Below are 19,396 nucleotides of genomic sequence, written 5' to 3' on the forward strand. Positions count from 1 at the left end.
CTTTTATGATCCACTCCTGATTTTGGCTTCTAAAACTGCACCGGGAACACTGACTGTGTGGACGTACCGTAGGACAGGGGTCAGCAACCTCCGGCACTCCACAACATTCCTATAGAGACAGAACTAGTAATATTCCTATAGCGACAGTACTAGTAACATTCCTATAAAGTACTAGTAACATTCCTATAGAGACAGAACTAGTAATATTCCTATAGCGACAGTACTAGTAACATTCCTATAGAGACAGTACTAGTAACATTCCTATAGAGACAGAACTACAGTAATATTCCTATAGAGACAGAACTAGTAATATTCCTATAGAGACAGTACTAGTAACATTCCTGTCTCTATAGGAATGTTACTAGTACTGTCTCTATAGGAATGTTAGTATTTTAGGACTGTCTCCATAGGAATGTTTATAGTACAGTCTCTATAGGAATGTTACGAACTAGTGCTGTCTCTATAGGAATATTACTAGTGCTGTTGCTATAGGAATATTACTAGTACTGGCTCTATAAGAATGTTACTAGTACTTTCTCTATAGGAATGTTACTAGTACTGTCTGTATAGGAATGGTACTAATATTGTCTCTAGAAATTTTTTACTATTACTGTCTCTATAGGAATGTTACTAGTACTGTCTCTATAGGAATATTACTAGTACTGTCTATATGAATGTTGCTATTACTGTCTCTATATGAATGTTACTGTCTCTATTTGAATGTTACTAGTACTTTCTCTATAGGAATCTTACTACTACTGTCTGTATAGGAATCTTACTAGTATTGAATTGTCTCTATCGGAATGTTATTAGTACTATTGATATCAGTGAGATAAAATTGCATCAAAAGAGAGTGCCAGGTGTAGCCGCACTGAGTATGTCATGTATAGAAGAGCAGGTTTAGCAGAGCCGAGTCGGTCAGTCATAATAGCTGATAGCTGGTCAGGTATAGTAGAAAAGAACACAAGTGACTTCTGTCTTCGTTTGGCATCGTACCACCCATCTGCCTGTGTTACAGGACCTTAGGACATGGCAGCATGTACAGTACGTGTAAAGTATCCTGCATGCAAGGAACAAAAAGTGACTAAAGTGTATTGTAAACTTGCCAAGAAATGTACCGTAACGGAAGTGAGGGTCTTCAAAATCTGCTCTGATAGGGATGTTTCCGGCTGTTGGGGAACGTTGAGATTGGGGCAAAGACCTACAAATATCCCATAGGTCTGAAATTGTATGTGCTCATAGCTTATGATGACATCATCTGTGCAATTTCTGGACCTGCGGGTTCCATAGCGTGTGACATGTTTCAGTGATTGTGGGAGAAAAGAGAACTATTGACATAATAAGCAGTTAGTGACCTTTTCTGTAGTGCATGTTACTCGTAGTCATTGACTTGGTATCGATTGTAGTCTAATGATCTATATCATATGCTGTTTTCCTATAAAGTTCATTATTTTGAGAAATATTTCATGATTTTAACTTTACAGGCCAGACTGGAGTGTTATTACAATGCAAATATCATAAGGACAGACTAGAGGATGGAGCCCATTGGTGTAGAAGTCGTTTCCACCTGTAACAAGGTTCATCAACTTCACCCAATTGAAGAAGATGATTCAGAGGACGTAGAACCAATGGTGGAACCTGCAAACCAATCATCATCAGAAGATAAGAGCCCAGAGCATTTAGAAGAACACGACAATGGAGAGAATCAGGTGTCTGGACTCACAGAGGCGGCCCACAGCTCGAGATCCATTGTTGCTTCTATGAAAAAGGTCATATCTTCCCTAGGACCCAATGGTAAGAGAAGGGGCTTTATACTTAAAGGGGTACTCCTTTTTCAATTTTTTCTTATTTGTTCATATAATAGGAAATCGTACAATTTTCTATTATACATGTATTTAAAATTCTGCATGCCTACCTTTTATATCAGGAGGTTGACCCTCCCTATATGTAGTAGAATGGTATAATCCGTGTAACAGTCCTGTATAATGTGCCCATAGCCTAACTGAAACATGGCATCAGTCATGTGACACTTCACATCATATAACCCCTGACATTCAGCAAGCAGCAGTATAAGGCTAGTTTCACACTAGCGGCAGTCTTCTATGGCAGGCCGTTCCAGCAGGTGAACAGCCTGCCGGATCCGTGCTGCCGCTAGTGCACGTGTGCCGCCGGAAGTCCACTCCGGCCCCATTGACTACATTGGGGGCTGGCCGGAGTTCCGGCGGCAGCATGGTAAACATGTCGTAGTTTTATTCTGGCCACCTCTCGGCATGTTTGCCGTGCTGCCGCCGGAACTCCGGCCCGCCCCCAATATAGTCAAAGGGGCCGGAGCGGACCTCCGGCGGCACTCGTGCACTAGCAGCAGCACGGATCCGGCAGGCTGTTCACCCACCGGAACAGCCTGCCAGAGAAGACTGCCGCTAGTGTGAAACTAGCCTTAGATGACATATAAAGTATGTGCTGGGTCAGGGCAATAAGACTAGTGTTGGAATCATGGCAGGTCATTTATGATGGTGAAATACACCTAAATTAAACCATTGTGCCGCTATCTGCGACTTCACCCCGCTCACACCAGATATTAATAAGTGGGCGTGGTGGGGAAGGAGAGGGGTCGGCAGGCCCGTCTCATTCACCATTTTCTACTCCTGTTTTAGGCGTAGAAAAAAGGTCTAAATGTAAGACAGCTCGGAAGTGGTCACGAAGCAGCAGGTGGGAACCAACTGTGCCACGTGTCCTACCTCCTCTAAGGGCATTGTCTAAGTGAATCCCTCGATTCTTCACAGTACCCCTGATGGTGGGGATAGACTTTCCCAAGGGAAACACTAGGTCGCTACCTCTTGAGGAGGATAGGTACACGAGGCAGCTGGTCCAGGAGGTACCCCAGACGTACAGGCATAGTCGTTACCAGGAGCAACAGTGCAGGACCAAAGGATGAGGCAGAGGCGTAGTCAGACAGGCAAAAGGTCAGGGCAGGCGGCACAGGTCAAGCAATCTGGGTCAGCAACAGAAGAGTCAAGTCAAGCTGGCAGGGATCAGACAAGTTATAGAATCCAGGTACAAGTCAGGAACACAAGTGGTTATCAGGCACCTAAGCAGAGCACAAGAACCTTGACACTGAGGCATCTGGGAAGGATGCTGAGCCACTTAGATATGCACATGAGGGCTAGGATTGGTCAGTGAGGTCACATGACCTAACCCATAAAACCCAGGAAGTGATGCGTGCTGGCCCTTATGGAAGTGCTGCAAAAAAACAGCAGCAAGCCTGCTGTGGCCAGGGCTGAGATGAAACTGTGGAGCAGAACCACAGCACCTACACAAACAGAGCCCAGAGCTGCAGCGGTGAATGGGAAGCTCTGGCCACAGATCACCGCTGAGCACGGCGCCCGGGACCGCGGTGGTAAGCAGCTGCTGTTACAGTGTTCTTAGATTTAGAACTGGAGCTGGATGCTCCTCTTCATAACTTCAGCAGATGCACCACAAGTTTAGGGCTTTATTAAGAGCGGTGTCTAAAATGCTGGTCTTAATAAATGTGATACATCATTTTTATTGTGGTTATTGCAGTATCTACATTATTGTGTGTATTTTCATGACTGCCTGTCTGTAGGCGATTTGAAAAATGGACACTTGTTTGTAGGTGATGTTGTAAAATGGCTGCCTGTCTCGTGGTTTTGTTGTCATGTTGTTAAAGTTTAATGTAAAAAAACAAACACAATACATACACCGATCTGTTTCTATATAGACACTGACAGACACGATCAGATACTGCTGCAGGTACAGTAATAATACTGTGTATACTGTATATACTCCTCAGTACACTACTATTCACCTGTTAGATACCTGGGCAGTTAACTAAAAGCCACTCGATTAAAGGGGTATTCTGGTTGTTACAAGTTATCCCCTATCCTAACTATTAGATTGGTGGGGGTCCTACGACTAGGACCCATACTGTTCACAAGAACCGGGGCCCCGTACACCCTGCAGCCCCCATGAAAAGAATGGAGGAGCGGCCGTTCAGGCATGTGTGCAGCCGATCCTTTCATTTCCATGGTCATTCCGGAGATGGGTGAGCGCTGTACTCGGCTATATCCGGAACTCCTATAGAAATGAATGGAGCATGTGCGACCGGCCACTCCGTTCATTTCAGGGGGCCTTTATAGGGTATGTTCTCGTGATCGGCAATAGGACCCCCACCGACCTAATAGTTATCCCCTATCCTTTGGATAGGCGATAACTTGTAACTACCAGAATACCCCTTTAAGCTTCTGTAATAGTACATATACTAGGATCTTTCAGTCCAGAAATCCACCCGTGATTTCGGGTAAATTGTTGGAATGCATTTTTTTTTTACATTCTTTAAAGTGAATAACGGAGCCCGTCTGCTCATGGTTAGGTGGCCGGGGGATGTAAACATCTGTATAGGCTGTGCAGGTAGGGCAGATTGAAGAACAGCAGACTTTTCATGGCTGCCAGACTATAGGACATCTGCTCAGGTTCACTGTATCATACAGAACTTTTCTACTTCTCATAGAAATGCTCACTCTGGGGCTTAAAGGGACAGTCTTTGTGTGTATCCTCTTGAGCTTCATTATTAATGTGTTTAAAGCAGATGTTCACCTTTGAACCTGACAAATGCAACTGTATAAAGAGTTGAGCAACTTTGTAAATAAATTGTGCAAATAAATTGTATTGCTTGTACTGCTCCTGAGTTGAAGCCTGTATTATGCTCCAGAGCTGCATTCACAATTCTACCGGCTTTACAGCTGAAATCTCCTAGTATTGGAACTGTTGCAAACTTGTTGATAGGGTAAGATGTTGAGCAGTGGTGTGGTCTTATATCACACAATGTTGGTGAGAACTCTGCTTAAGGGCTCGTGCACATGAACGTATTCTTATCCGTTTCCGTTCCGTTTTTTTACAGGTCCGTATGCGGAACCATTCATTTCAATGGGTCCACAAAAAAATAATAAGAAAATAACTCCATGTGCATTCGGTTTCTGTATGTCCGCATGTCCGTTACGGAAAGTTTTTTAACATATCCTATTCTTGTCCGTTTTGCGAACAAGGACAGGGATTGTTACAATGGATCCGGCCTAAAAACTGATGCAACTCGGCTGTCACACAGATGTCGTCCGTTTTTTTTGCGGATCCGTGTTTTGCAGACTGCAAAATACATAAGGTCGTGTGCATGAGTCCTAAGGCCTCGTTCACATTTCCGTGTCAGTGTAACATCCGTTAAAAAAAACGTACGTGTTTCATCCGTGAAGATGTCCGTGATAGATCCGTTGTGGGTCTGCTTGTCCGTTTTTACCATCCGTGTGTCATCCATAACTCACTGACGTTGCTCAGCTGAAAATTGATTTCCAAAGAATCTCCTATTAGTCTTCAATGAAAAATGGACACAACACGGATGTGTGTCAGGGAGTTTCTGAGCGTGCTTGGTCCGCATCACAGATCAAAGTAGTGCACATCCCCGTCAAACTGAAATGTGAACAGACACATTTAAATCAATGGGTACGTGTGCTGTCCGTGGAAAATGAGGACAGCACACATCAGTGAAAAACGGAAATGTGAACGAGGCCTAAAGGGGTTTTCCGAGATTTTCATACTGATAAGCTATCCTCTGGAGAGGTCATCAGTATGTGATTGGTGGGGGTCCGACACCCGGGACACCCATGATCAGCTGTTTGGGAAGACACAGGTGCTCACAGTAGTGTTGCGTCCTTCTCGCAGTTTTGCCTAGGCCAGTGATGTCACGGTCATCGGTCACATGGCCTAGGCGCAGCTCAGCCCCATTCAAGTAAATGGGGCTGAGCGTAATACCAAGCACAGCCACTATACAATGTACGGCGCTGTGCTTGGTGAGCGCGGTGAAGGCTGCGGCGCTCACAGGAGCACTGGTGTCTTCTCAAAAAGCTGATTGGTGGGTTCCCGGGTATTGGACCCCCACCGATCATATACTGATGACCTGAGGATAGAAGTCTCAGAAAACCCTTTTAAATGTATACAGTCACAGCAGTAGCACTTATGGGCACTCCTGATAAGTGTGTAGGACAAATCCTTCATTTACTTCCACTGCTCAGCAGGTACATGTTGTGACACTTCCAACAGAAAAAGGCAATTTTTTAAAACTGTAGAAAGGAAATTTTATTTTAGAAATTTTGCCTGTCCCCCCCCCCCCTGTGAAAAATAAAATACTAAAATATTCCCCTCCAGTAGCAGTTAGCACAAACGATAAGACCTTTTATATAGATGGGTAATCCATTGTCAGTGTATTGCCGCTGTGAGGGGAAGATGTTATCTGAATGGTAACTGTGATAATAGTAGATGTAGAATTGGGATGACAGTTTGACAGCTGTGTTGTTCTCTTAGAAGTTAAAAAGCCAGGATCGGAAGTGGAATACACGGAGTGACTTTAAAAAATGATATCCCGATACAAAAATTCCGTGCATAGAATATTCACATACTGTATATAAAGACGTCTTACCAAGTCTAACATGTTTCTTTACAGCTTCCTCTTCACTTCCAGATTTTATTCACGTTAATGACTGCTTGAAAGAAAGGTCTGAAAAAACCCCTGATCAAACGGAAACCTTTTTGTCAGGTAAAGCCCTTCTAAAAATGTAGAATTCTATACTGTGATTGCACGGTTTCTGGAAAACTACAACTTGATATGACAGGTAATGGTGAGAGTAGTAGTTACCAGAGAGCTACCACTGACTGAGCCGCTGCTCCAAATGTAACTACCTAGGGAGCTATTCACCCAAGCGTACATATCATTCATGTGGGTTTAACTTACCTGAACGCACAGCGTCATGAAGATCTTGGATCCTGTGAGTTTGGGTCAGTTAAACTTGGTTTTAGGCCATGGCACACACAGGTAATATGGACGGGTAATACACTTAGGCTACTTTCACACTTGCGTTGTTAATTCCAGAATTAAGATCCTGATCCTTCCTGAACAGATCTCTTTCCATTCAGAATGCATGAGTAGTGTTGCGCGAACCTGAACTGTAAAGTTCGGGTCCGTAACGAACTTTACAGTTTTGGGTACCCGGACCGGAACTTTGCCGGAAAAGTTCGGGTTCGGGCATTTAATAAAGCTTGTTGAAATGAAAGGCTGCAGGGCAGCCAATCAACAAGCTTTTAAGCTGTGGGCACTTAGAAGCCATCACAGCCATGCCTAGTAATGGCATGGCTGTGATTGGCCGGAGCATCATGTGACCCAGCCTCTATAAAAGCTGGATCACGTGTAGCACCACCGATCAGCTCTGAGTAGTGCAGGGACAGGAAGCAGGCAGCTGAAGTGAGGGAGAGAGTTAGGAATCTCATCTGGCTATTTGTTCTGTGGGTGACCTATAGCGATTTTTTTTGTGGGTGCAATACACCAACTTTGTACCCCTGACACAGAAATATAATAGTTAATCTGTCTGTTAGTTCGGTGGGTGACATATACCCAATTTTTGGTGTGAGGTACACCTGCACTGCATCCATGACAGGGAAATTAATATAGTTAATCCGTCTGTTAGTTAAGTGGGTGACCTCAAAGAATGAGGAGAGCATCAAATAAGGCCCCGGTCGTGGTGCTGCTGGGGTTAATGGAGCTCCTGTTGCAGGGAGAGGACGTGGTTGATCTGTGCCAGCTACACGCCCAAATGAAACACTTTCCTCAGGTGCCAGTAGGCGACAGGACGTTTAGCATTATTTTGTAGACCCAAATACCAATGTACGAATGGTGAGACCAGAACAAGTACAGGCGATAGTAGATTGGGTTGCTGACAGTGCCTCCAGTTCCTTTACATTGTCTCCCACCCAGTCTCCTGCTGAAAGATCAGAGTTGGCACCTGCAGCCCATGGGCATCTGTCTTTCACCTCACCCCCTTGCAAATCAGGCAAGCAGTCTGAGCCCCAAGTCATGGAGCAGTCTCTTCTGCTTTTGGATGACTCTGCTGGCGGGGTTTCCGTGGGCCATCCACCTAGCCCTGCCCCAGAAGTGGAAGAGATTGAGTGCACCGGTGTCCAACCACTTATGTTTCAGGATGAGTACATGGGAAGACCACCACAGCACGTCTCGGATGATGACGAAACACAGGTGCCAACTGCTGCGGCTTTCCGCAGTGTACAGACCGACAAGGAGGGCAAGGGTAAAGAGTGGGTGGAAGATGATGTGGAGGATGATTAGGTCCTAGACCCAGTGGCATAACTAGAGTTCTATGGGCCTCAGGGCAAACTTTGAATTGGGCCCGCCCCCTAACCCCCGACCACTATAGGTTTGAATTCCTCCCTGTACCGATGCTCGGTATTAACATATTGGTTGCCAAAACTTTGGGGGATCACAGCGGGGCAGACGAGGGATCTTTCAAGAAAAGAAAATTCTGGCAGCATCAGCGGAGGGTACTCCACATGTAAAGGTAAAGTTAAAAAGTGGAAAACTCTCTCTCACCGTACATATTTTATTTTGCCTCCTCTGTATATATTCAATTTTGCCCCTGTATACATTTAATTTTTTCCCCCTCTGTGTATAAATATCATTTTGCACACTGTATATATTCCATTTTCTGCCCCCTCTGTATATATTTCATTTTTTGCCCCTGAGGGGAACGCACAGGGTCTGGGGTGCATGGGACGCACAGGGGCTGGGGGTGCACAGGACAGGGGCTGCAGGGGGTGCACAGCTCAGGGGCTGGGGGTGTAGGGGGTGCACTTCACAGGGGTCTGGGGGTGAACAACACAGGGGCTCGGGGTGCAGGGGGTGCGGCGGGTGCAGGCTGAGCTCAGCCCAGGGGCAGGTCTTACAGCATATCAGGATAATGTGCAGCTGCTGCAGATCACTGGGGAGGGAGGGACTGAATGAGCCGGATCGAGTCTGGCTGCTTGGGCTGTCGGGATGGGGCTTGCATGGGCTGCTTGGCTGCTGCTCCCGGCTCTGCTGCACCGGGCCCTCTCTCACCCGCAATGTCTGGACTTTCCGCCTGCCGCACGCGCTCACCTTCTCCGTCCAGTACAAGGATTTTGGCTGCTGTGACTTGTGTGACGTCACGGGTCTCGCAGGATCATCTGAGCAAGAGACGCAGCACCGAAGAGGGTATCGGTGGGGGTGGGGCGCTACCGGCTAGGCACAGGTGCCCGGACTGGCCATAAAATCACTTGCGGCAAGTTGCGGGGCTGCGGGCCCGGTCGTGGTCACACCCTCTGCGACCGCGATCGTTACATCCCTGCCTAGACCCCACATGGAATCAAGGTCATGCGAGTGACATGTGCAGTTCGGAGGAAGAGGTGGTGGTCACACAGCGCCAGCAGGGGAGCGGGAGCAGGGTGCGAACGCAGAGTGGTTGTCCCCTAGCCAGTATGCCTGCTACTGCCCACTGCACCCAGGGACTGAGCACACCAAAGCCAGCTTCAAGTTTCCTGGCGTGGCAGTCCTTCAGACAATGTGCTGACGACAAGACCCGAGTGGTTTTCACGCTGTGCAATCAGAGACTGAAGCGAGGCATAAACGTTCTCAACCTGAGCACAACCTGCATGACCAGGCATTTAAGTGCAAAGCACGAGCTGCAGTGGAGTAAACACCTCAAAAACCAAGAAAGGTCTCAGGCTCCCCCTGCTTCCTCTTCTGCTGCAGTCTCGGCCTCTTCCTCCCCCTCTGGAGTGACAGTGGTACCTGCCACCCCGCAAACAGAGGATGTGGCAGGAACGCCAACTCCGTCACCAAGCATCTCCACACTGTCCCATGGAAGCGTTCAGCTGTCCATCCCCAAAACACTGGAGAGGAAGAGGAAGGACCCCCCTACCCACCCGCGATCCCTGGCCCTGAATGCCAGCATTTCAAAATTCCTGGCCTTTGAAATGCTGTCATTCAGTCTGGTGGAGATGGAGACTATTAAAAAACTTATGGCGGTGGCTGTCCCACAGTACGCGGTTTGCAGCCGCCACTACTTTTACAGGCGAGCCATCCCCGCCCTGAACAACCAAGTAGGGGACAAAATCAGGTGTGCACTGCGCAACGCCATCTGTGGCAAGGTGCACCTGACTACGGATACGTGGACCAGTAAGCACAGGCAGGGACGTTATATCTCCATAACAGCACACTGGGTAAATGCAGTGGCGGCTGGGCCTGAGGCGGATAGCAGTTTGACGCATGTCTTTCCGCCACTGAGGATTGAAGGACTTTTCTGTTTCCCTCTTGTTTCCCACCTTCACCACTAACTTCAGCACAGCCAGGGGTAAACGACAGCAGGCAGTTATGAAACTCATCTGTTTGGGGGAAAAAACCCACACCGCGCAGGAGCTGTGGACGGGCCTTGAACAACAGACCGATGAGTGGTTGCTGCCGGTGAGCCTCAAGCCCGGCCTGGTGGTGTGCAATAATGGGCGAAATCTCATAGCAGCTCTGGGCCTAGCCGGTTTGACGCACATCCCTTGCCTGGCGCATGTGCTGAATTTGGTGGTGCAAAATTACCCCGACATGTCAGAGCTGCTGCAGAAAGTGTGGGCCATCTGTGCACGCTTTCGGCGTTCTCACCCTGCTACTGCTCGCCTGTCTGCGCTGCAGCGTAACTTCGGCCTTCCCGCTCACCGCCTCATATGCGACGTACCCACAAGGTGAAACTCCACCTTGCACATGCTGGACAGACTGTGCGAGCAGCAGCAGGCGATAGTGGAGTTTCAGCTGCAGCACGCACGGGTCAGTGGCACTGCGGATCAGCACCACTTCACCACCAACGAGTGGGCCTCCATGTGGGACGTATGTGCCATGTTGCGCTTTTTCGAGTACTCCACCAACATGGTCAGTGCCGATGACGCAGTCCTCAGCGTTACTATCCCACTTCTATGCCTCCTTGAGAAAACACTTCGGGTGATGATGGAAGAGGATGTGGCACAGGAGGAAGAGGAGGAGGAAGAGGGGTCATCTCCATGGTTATCAGGCCAGTCATTCACAAGTGGCTTGGAGGGTGGGTTCCTGCATCAACAGGTACACAGGTACACAACTGTCCAGCCAGGGCACAGTTCTGGAGGATGACGAGGTGGAGGATGAGGAGGAACCATGTACACAGCAGGGTGGCACCCAAAACAGCTCAAGGGCATCACTGGTGCGTGGATGGGGGGATACAGAGGACACAGACGATACACCTCCCACAGAGGACAGCTTGTCGTTGCCTCTGGGCAGCCTGGCACACATGAGCGACTACATGCTGCAGTGTCTGTGTAATGACCACCAAGTTGCCCACATTCTAACTTGTGCTGATTTCTGGGTGGCCACCCTGCTGGATCCCCTTTACAAGGACAACGTACCGTCCTTAATTCCGTCACTGGAGCGTAATCGGAAAATGCGCGAGTACAAGTGCATGCTGGTATATCCGCTGCTGATTGCATTCCCACCTGTCAGCGGGGGCACAGTGGAAGCACAAGGCGAAGGCAGAGGACGAGGAAGAGGTCACCAACGCAGCTGGGGCACCACCAGCACCTCAGAAGGCAGGGTTAGCATGGCCGAAATGTGGAAAATCTTTGTCAGCACTCCACAACAACCAGCACCACCAGCTGATATGGAACGTCTTAGCAGGAAGCAGCATTTCACCAACATGGTGGAGCAGTATGTGTGCACACAGCTACACATACTGACTGATTGGTCTGCCCCATTCAACTTCTGGGTCTCCAAATTGGGCACATGGCCTGAGCTTGCCCTTTACCCCTTGGAGGTGCTGGCCTGCCCTGCAGCCAGTGTATTGTCTGAACGTGTGTCTAGCAGGGCAGGGGGCGTCATCATAGAAAAGCGCAGCCGCCTGTCCACAGCCGACGTGGACAAGCTCACGTTCATTAAAATGAACCCAGGCTTGGATCCCTCAGGATTTGTCCGTACCTTGTGCTGAGTAGCCAAGTATACCGGCCGCACCCAGCCATTCTTATACTCCAGTACACTTTCTCTTTTCTATTTCCCAATGTTTTGTGGTCTTCCCAAATCTCTAAGAAAATTAAAATTAAAAGAAAGGGAAAAAAATTAAAAAAAATTAAAAAAAATTAAAATTGAAAAACAACAAAAACAGTGTTGGTTATCTCCTTCTCCTCTACCACCGCTTCTACCTACACCACGTCCACCGCCTCCTCAACCTCCTACTCCACTTTCATCTCGGCCTCCTAGTTCAAGATTATTATTTTTTTATTTTTCTCTATTCTATGTTATTTTATGTCATTTCCCTATCCACAACTGTCTTGCTCTTACCCCCATTTTGCTTCCTTTTACAGCCCTCTAGCCCTTACTATGACTATTTTACAGGCATTTTAGTGTCCCAAAGTTCGGGTCCCGAACCCGAACTTTGAGCCGAAGTTCGGCCGAACCCGGCGAACCCGAACTTCCACCTGTTCGCTCGTCCCTATGCATGAGGACTAAACGGAAAAGTTTTTTCCAGTATTGAGATCCTCTGCCGTAAGTGTGAAAGTAGCCTTATGTGAGTAGCCCGTACACAACACGGAGAATTGTATCCAGGCACGCAGTGTATCCATATTGTTTAATAACCTAATGCCATGCTATGCAGTGCTGCCAACCAGAATTTTTCTTTTTTCTAGACAACTTATCCCAGAATCGCGGACAGCTAACATTTTTTATGGACAAATTGGAAAACCATAATAAATGGTATAGATTATAAGTAATACAGGTCCATAGCTCATTATACTGATAAGAACTCATTATCAGCATTTACTGAGCGTTGTAAAATGATGATAATCACCACCAAAATAATCCAGTCAAGTAACACCAGCCTCAAAAAAAATCACGGACACGTCTTTTTTCTTCACGAACACAGGAAAAAAGTTACCTATTTTTACGGACTGTCCAGAAATTTCTAGACGGTTGGCAACCCTGATGCTATGGTGGTCTAAAATGAATATAGGAGGTCCGGGGTGTGATCTTGGAGGTCTGAATGTATTAAGGATGTCTCTTCTGGGGTCATAAATTAATTTAGGGGTTCTCTTCCGGGCTCTGTTAATTAATATGGGGATGTGGTGTCTTCTAATATTAATATAGAGGTATAATCATTTCACCCGTACTTTTTTTTTTTTTTTTAAAACCTCAAAAACGGTACTTCCATTTTTCCAGGACCTGCTTCTCCAGTTTCATCCTGTGAAGGGGTCCCTCGAGCGGACATTTCTGTGCATGCACAACCTTCTCCACATTAAGAACGGGAAATGAGAAGCATTCTGGTCAGGTCTTAGCAGCTAAGACACCACCAAACATTTGGAGAAGTAACTTGAAGCTCCTGGAAATCAATATAAAATCTTGAGGAGGGCCCCATCCTACTATGGTGTCACCTTCTTATACAGGGAGTGCAGAATTATTAGGCAAGTTGTATTTTTGAGGATTAATTTTATTATTGAACAACAACCATGTTCTCAATGAACCCAAAAAACTCATTAATATCAAAGCTGAATATTTTTGGAAGTAGTTTTTAGTTTGTTTTTAGTTTTAGCTTTTTTAGGGGGATATCTGTGTGTGCAGGTGACTATTACTGTGCATAATTATTAGGCAACTTAACAAAAAACAAATATATACCCATTTCAATTATTTATTTTTACCAGTGAAACCAATATAACATCTCAACATTCACAAATATACATTTCTGACATTCAAAAACAAAACAAAAACAAATCAGTGACCAATATAGCCACCTTTCTTTGCAAGGACACTCAAAAGCCTGCCATCCATGGATTCTGTCAGTGTTTTGATCTGTTCACCATCAACATTGCGTGCTGCAGCAACCACAGCCTCCCAGACACTGTGCAGAGAGGTGTACTGTTTTCCCTCCTTGTAAATCTCACATTTGATGATGGACCACAGGTTCTCAATGGGGTTCAGATCAGGTGAACAAGGAGGCCATGTCATTAGATTTTCTTCTTTTATACCCTTTCTTGCCAGCCACGCTGTGGAGTACTTGGACGCGTGTGATGGAGCATTGTCCTGCATGAAAATCATGTTTTTCTTGAAGGATGCAGACTTCTTCCTGTACCACTGCTTGAAGAAGGTGTCTTCTAGAAACTGGCAGTAGGACTGGGAGTTGAGCTTAACTCCATCCTCAACCCGAAAAGGCCCCACAAGCTCATCTTTGATGATACCAGTACTCCACCTCCACCTTGCTGGCGTCTGAGTCGGACTGGAGCTCTCTGCCCTTTACCAATGCAGCCACGGGCCCATCCATCTGGCCCATCAAGACTCACTCTCATTTCATCAGTCCATAAAACCTTAGAAAAATCAGTCTTGAGATATTTCTTGGCCCAGTCTTGACGTTTCAGCTTGTGTGTCTTGTTCAGTGGTGGTCGTCTTTCAGCCTTTTACCTTGGCCATGTCTCTGAGTATTGCACACCTTGTGCTTTTGGGCACTCCAGTGATGTTGCAGCTCTGAAATATGGCCAAACTGGTGGCAAGTGGCATCTTGGCAGCTGCACGCTTGACTTTTCTCAGTTCATGGGCAGTTATTTTGCGCCTTGGTTTTTCCACACGCTTCTTGCGACCCTGTTGACTATTTTGAATGAAACGCTTGATTGTTCGATGATCACGCTTCAGAAGCTTTGCAATTTTAAGAGTGCTGTATCCCTCTGCAAGATATCTCACTATTTTTGACTTTTCTGAGCCTGTCAAGTCCTTCTTTCTCGCCCATTTTCCTTGGGGGACACAGGAAACCATGGGTATAGCTTTGCTCCCTAGGAGGCGTGACACTAAGTGAAAGCTGTAAGCCCCTCCTCCATCAGCTATACCCTCAGCCTGGAGAGAGAGACTGCCAGTTTTTTGCTTAGTGTCCAAGGAGGCAAGACTCCCTGCTTAGGCAGGGTCGCTTTCCTATAATTTTTTATTTTTTGCGTTATTTGTTGTTTTTAATTCGTTTTTTTTTCTACTTGCAGGGACAACAGAGGCGCACTAGACCCCTCTGTTTCTCCCGGGGTTGAGTTGCGCCAGTGCCGGTAATTCCGCACTGCCGCCTCCCCCACAGAAGACAAGGTGGACCAGGGCAGCCTCGCTCCCCTGCGTCCCGCCAGCTCAAGGGTCGCCCCGCACGCCAAGTCCCTCCCCCGGCTTCCTGCCACTGCGGTGCCAGTAGCTGAAGGGGCGACCCTGCTGGATGGATTGAGGGTGAAGACAGCGGATGGTGAGAGTGGCTGCTCCAGCCTCCCCCTTTCCCTCCCTCCCACCGCTGCTACGACCCACGAGCGTTTTCCATCCATCATCCTCCCCCCAACCCCCCCCCCCCCTCCCCCCCTCTCCCTTTCAGGGGCACATTTTCATTGGGGGCACCTTAATGGTGAGGGGGATCTTCAGTTAGACCGCCTCCCCGCATTCCCTACCATCCCAGCTGGGAGGTTCGGTGCCCCTTTTCAGGGACACATTTTCTCTTGGGGGCTCTTATGGGCATAACAGGGCCGGCAACTTACCGGGCATCCTTTGGGGGGACTTCGGTCTTCTCCAGCGGCAGGGCATCAGGGGGACGGCTGTGGGCAGGAGGCCGTCTGCCTCATCCAGGCGCGGCGGGGGCCGCGTACTTGGCGCGAACGGCGCCATTTTAGCTTGGCCGGCACTTCATCTTTTTTGGGGGTTAAATCATTTTGCCGCACGCGCGCGGCTCTGCCTTCTCCTTCAGCGCGGCGGGGGGGCGGAGCTTCCCCACATGCGCTCCGCTGCTTCCTGCTTCGTCGGGCAGCACATCTCTAGTGCTGCGTGGAATCCTCTGCTGCCGTCCGATCCTGAAGCTCTTCATCTTTCCTCAGGAGTCACCCTCCGTGCCTGCTGCCACTCCTCCACAGCCTCCTTCAGTCTGCTGCCCTCACTACTGCCGCTTGCGCTGTCCGCGGGTCTGGTAGGACTGTTAACCCCCTCCGTGCCACCAGTGCTGCTGCCTGGGTGTAATCCGTGTTCCGTTTTTTCTCTGGGGTCTCCCCCTTTAAGTGCAACATTTTTTTCACCATGTCAGACCCTTCTGCAGCCGCCAAGCCTTGGTACCATGCCTGTACCGCTTGTAGGGAACCCTTTCCCCGGGGGCAGTCTGATCCGCACTGTCCTGCATGCCGGGCTCCACCGCAGCCTCAGTCGCCTGCTGTGTCGCTCCCTGCTTCCTCTGACCCGCCTGACTGGGCTAGATCCCTGTCCCAGGCCGTGGAAAGCCTCACCCATGTCGTGGGCCGCCTAATAGACAGGCCGCCTACCCCGCAGGATGCCACTCTTACTGTCGCACCCTCCGGGTCCACCGCTTCTGCCGCTGCGGCGGGTTCACCCTCTCTTAGTGACCCTTCCCGAGCTAGGCACTCTCAGAAGCGTTTTAGAGTAGAGCGCGCCTCCTCCTCGGATGCCTCTCTCTCTCCGCCACGCGTGCGCACTCAGACGGGCCTCTCCTCTCCAAAGGATTCGCCCTCTGAAGGTGAATTGGCGGCTTCGGATTTGGAAATGGACTCGGCCCTGCCGTCCAAGCTAGCCTCAGCGATGGGTCAACTCATCTCTGATATTCGTGACACCTTTAAAGTGCAAGATGACCCCCCTAGCTCTGACGCAGCTAGCGTCTCCTTTATCAGACCCAAGCAGGCCTCCAAAGTCTTTCCAATCCACTCTGATTTCTCTTCCGTGGTGTCTAAGGCTTGGGCTCGCCCGGACGCCCGTTTTGTCAATCCCAAGAAGCTGGATATTTGCTATCCTTTTCCAGCCGATGTCGTGGCCACCTGGTCGTTCCCACCCAAGGTGGACCCCCCTGTGGCCCGTCTGTCAAAGACCACGGCCATTCCTGTTCCCGACGGGTCCTCTCTTCAGTCAGCGGAGGACCGTCGTATGGAGTCCCTTTCCAAGGGCATTTTTGCTGCCTCCGGTTCTGCCCTCAGACCGGTTTTTGCCTCTGCCTGGGCGGGTAAAGCAATCTCTGCTTGGGGTATGCAGCTGCAGCTGGAGCAGGAGTTGGACTCGGACGTCCCCATCCAGGACCTACGTTCCTTGGCCCAGCTTATTGTTCGGGCTGGAAATTTTGTTTGTGAGGCCTCCCTTGATGCGGGAGCCCTTATAGCACGCTCCTCCGCCCTGGCCGTTTCCGTCAGGAGGGAACACTGGCTGAAGGTTTGGAAAGCGGACGCTGCCTCCAAACGTTCCTTGGCGGGGCTACCTTTTGCGGGTTCCCGCCTTTTCGGGGCCCGCCTAGACGAGCTTATTTCGGAAGCCACGGGTGGTAAAAGCACCCATCTTCCTCAACCCCAAGCCAGGGGCGCCCTCCGCGGACGCCCTGGTGCGTCTCGTTTTCGGTCCTCCCGCAGGACCTCTGGGGCTCGCCCCGCAGCTGCCGCTTCGGCCCCTCCCCAGGATAAGCGTAGGAAGCCGTTTATTCGGGCGCAGCCCTCCTGGCGCAGGCCGCAGGCTGCCCGCCCACCCGCAGCAAAGCAGTCCTCTGCCTGAAGGTGCGCCCCCACCCACCCGGGTGGGGGGCCGGCTCCTCCTTTTCAGGGACGTCTGGATGGCTCACGTCTCCGACGCCTGGGCTCTCGAAATTGTGTCTTCCGGATACAAAATCGAATTTGCGTCCTTCCCTCCAGATCGGTTCTTTCGCTCCCGCCCTCCGCGGGACCCGAAAAGCGCGGCCGCGTTCTCCGCGGCTGTTCAAGCCTTACTGGACAGGGGGGTGATTACCCCCGTTCCTCTAGAGGAAAGGTTCAAAGGGTTCTATTCGAACCTCTTTGTAGTTCCCAAGAAGGGAGGTTCGGTGCGGCCCATTTTGGACCTCAAAAGGCTCAACCGTTTTCTCCTCCTTCGACGGTTTCGGATGGAGTCCCTCCGTTCCGCGGTGGCTTCCCTGGAGCGGGGAGATTTCATGTCTTCCATCGATATACAGGATGCCTACCTCCATGTTCCGGTAGCCCGGTGTCACCATCACTTCCTCCGATTCGCCGTGGGGGACCTTCACTTCCAATTTGTCGCCCTTCCCTTTGGGCTGGCGACAGCCCCCCGGGTGTTCACCAAGGTCCTGGCCCCGGTTTTGGCCTTACTCCGCTCCAGGGGTGTTTTTCTGCTGCCGTACTTGGACGATATCCTCATCAAGGCTCCTTCCCTTTCTCAAGCGGCTGCCAGCGTGGATCTCACTCTAGAGACCCTGGCGAGGTTCGGTTGGGTCATCAACTTCCCCAAGTCCTCCCTTCCCCCCTCCAGACATCTGGTCTTCCTGGGAATGCTTTTAGACACGGGAGCGGCGGAGGTACGTCTTCCCTCGGAAAAACGTCTGACCCTCCGTCGGGCGATTCGGGGTCTCCTTCTCCACCGTCGACCGTCCTTCCGCTTCTGCATGCGGGTCTTGGGGCAGATGGTTGCCTGCTTCGAGGCGATCCCATTTGCGCAGTTTCACTCCCGCCCTCTCCAACGGGCGATCCTCTCCTCCTGGGACAAATCGCCGGAGTCTCTGGACCATCCCTTCCGTCTATCGCCTCCGGTGCGGTCATCTCTCCGCTGGTGGTTACAGGCCCCTCTTCTGGGCAAGTCCTTTCTGCCGCTCAACTGGCTGGTGGTTACAACCGATGCCAGTCTCTTAGGCTGGGGAGGCGTGTTTCCTCCCCGATCCGTCCAGGGCATTTGGTCTCCATCGGAGTCCAAACTCTCGATCAATGTCCTGGAGCTGAGAGCGGCCCTTCTGTCTCTGCGACACTGGACTCATCTGCTGCGGGGTCATCCAGTTCGTGTGCAATCGGACAACGCCACGGCCGTGGCGTACATAAACCACTAGGGGGGCACTCGCAGCGCAGCAGCGATGCGGGAGGTCACCAGCATTCTCCTTTGGGCGGAAGCCCACGTCCCGGCTCTATCTGCAATTTTTATTCCAGGGGTGGACAATTGGGCGGCGGACTTCCTCAGTCGCACCACCGTCGACCCCGGCGAGTGGTCTCTTCACCCGGAGGTGTTCGAGGCCATTTGCCTTCGTTGGGGCATGCCGGACGTGGACCTCATGGCCTCCAAGTTCAATCACAAGGTCCCCGCCTATCTGTCCAGGGCCAGGGATCCGGGAGCTTGCGGAGCCGACGCCCTCGTTCTTCCTTGGCGAGGCTTCGCGCGTCCATACATATTCCCCCCCATCCCACTCCTGCCCAAGGTCCTTCGGAAGATCGCGGCGGAAGGCGTCTCGGTGATTCTGGTCGCTCCGGACTGGCCCCGCCGGTCTTGGTACGCCGACCTCATGCTGCTCCTGGCGGACGCGCCCTGGCCGCTGCCCGCCAGGGAAGATCTTCTCTCTCAGGGACCGATCTTCCACCCGCATTTAAGGTCCCTACGTTTGACGGCGTGGCTGTTGAGACCACCGTCCTGACGCGTAGGGGTTTTTCTGCGGACGTCGTCCGCACCATGATCCGCGCTCGTAAGCCGTCCTCTTCTAGGATCTATTATAGGACCTGGAGGACCTATTTGGGG

The 19,396-nt window shown here is 50.1% G+C and overlaps 1 protein-coding gene across 3 annotated transcripts in view; it reads left to right on the forward strand.

Moving 5' to 3' along the window:
- The window catches only part of SH3TC1 (SH3 domain and tetratricopeptide repeats 1), a 74,779-nt gene that overhangs the window by 2,937 nt on the left and 52,446 nt on the right, over positions 1–19,396 (forward strand). For 2 of the 3 annotated variants that reach the window (XM_040419156.1, XM_040419157.1), the window contains exons 2-3: positions 1,485–1,794; positions 6,509–6,601. In XM_040419156.1, coding sequence (XP_040275090.1) covers positions 1,536–1,794; positions 6,509–6,601 — 352 coding nt within the window. In that variant the 5' untranslated portion in view covers positions 1,485–1,535. The remainder of the gene's footprint in view (positions 1–1,484; positions 1,795–6,508; positions 6,602–19,396) is intronic. The other variant, XM_040419158.1, reaches the window with a different exon arrangement.

This window comes from Bufo bufo, chromosome 2 (genome assembly GCF_905171765.1).
Source record: "Bufo bufo chromosome 2, aBufBuf1.1, whole genome shotgun sequence".
Taxonomy (NCBI): domain Eukaryota; kingdom Metazoa; phylum Chordata; class Amphibia; order Anura; family Bufonidae; genus Bufo; species Bufo bufo.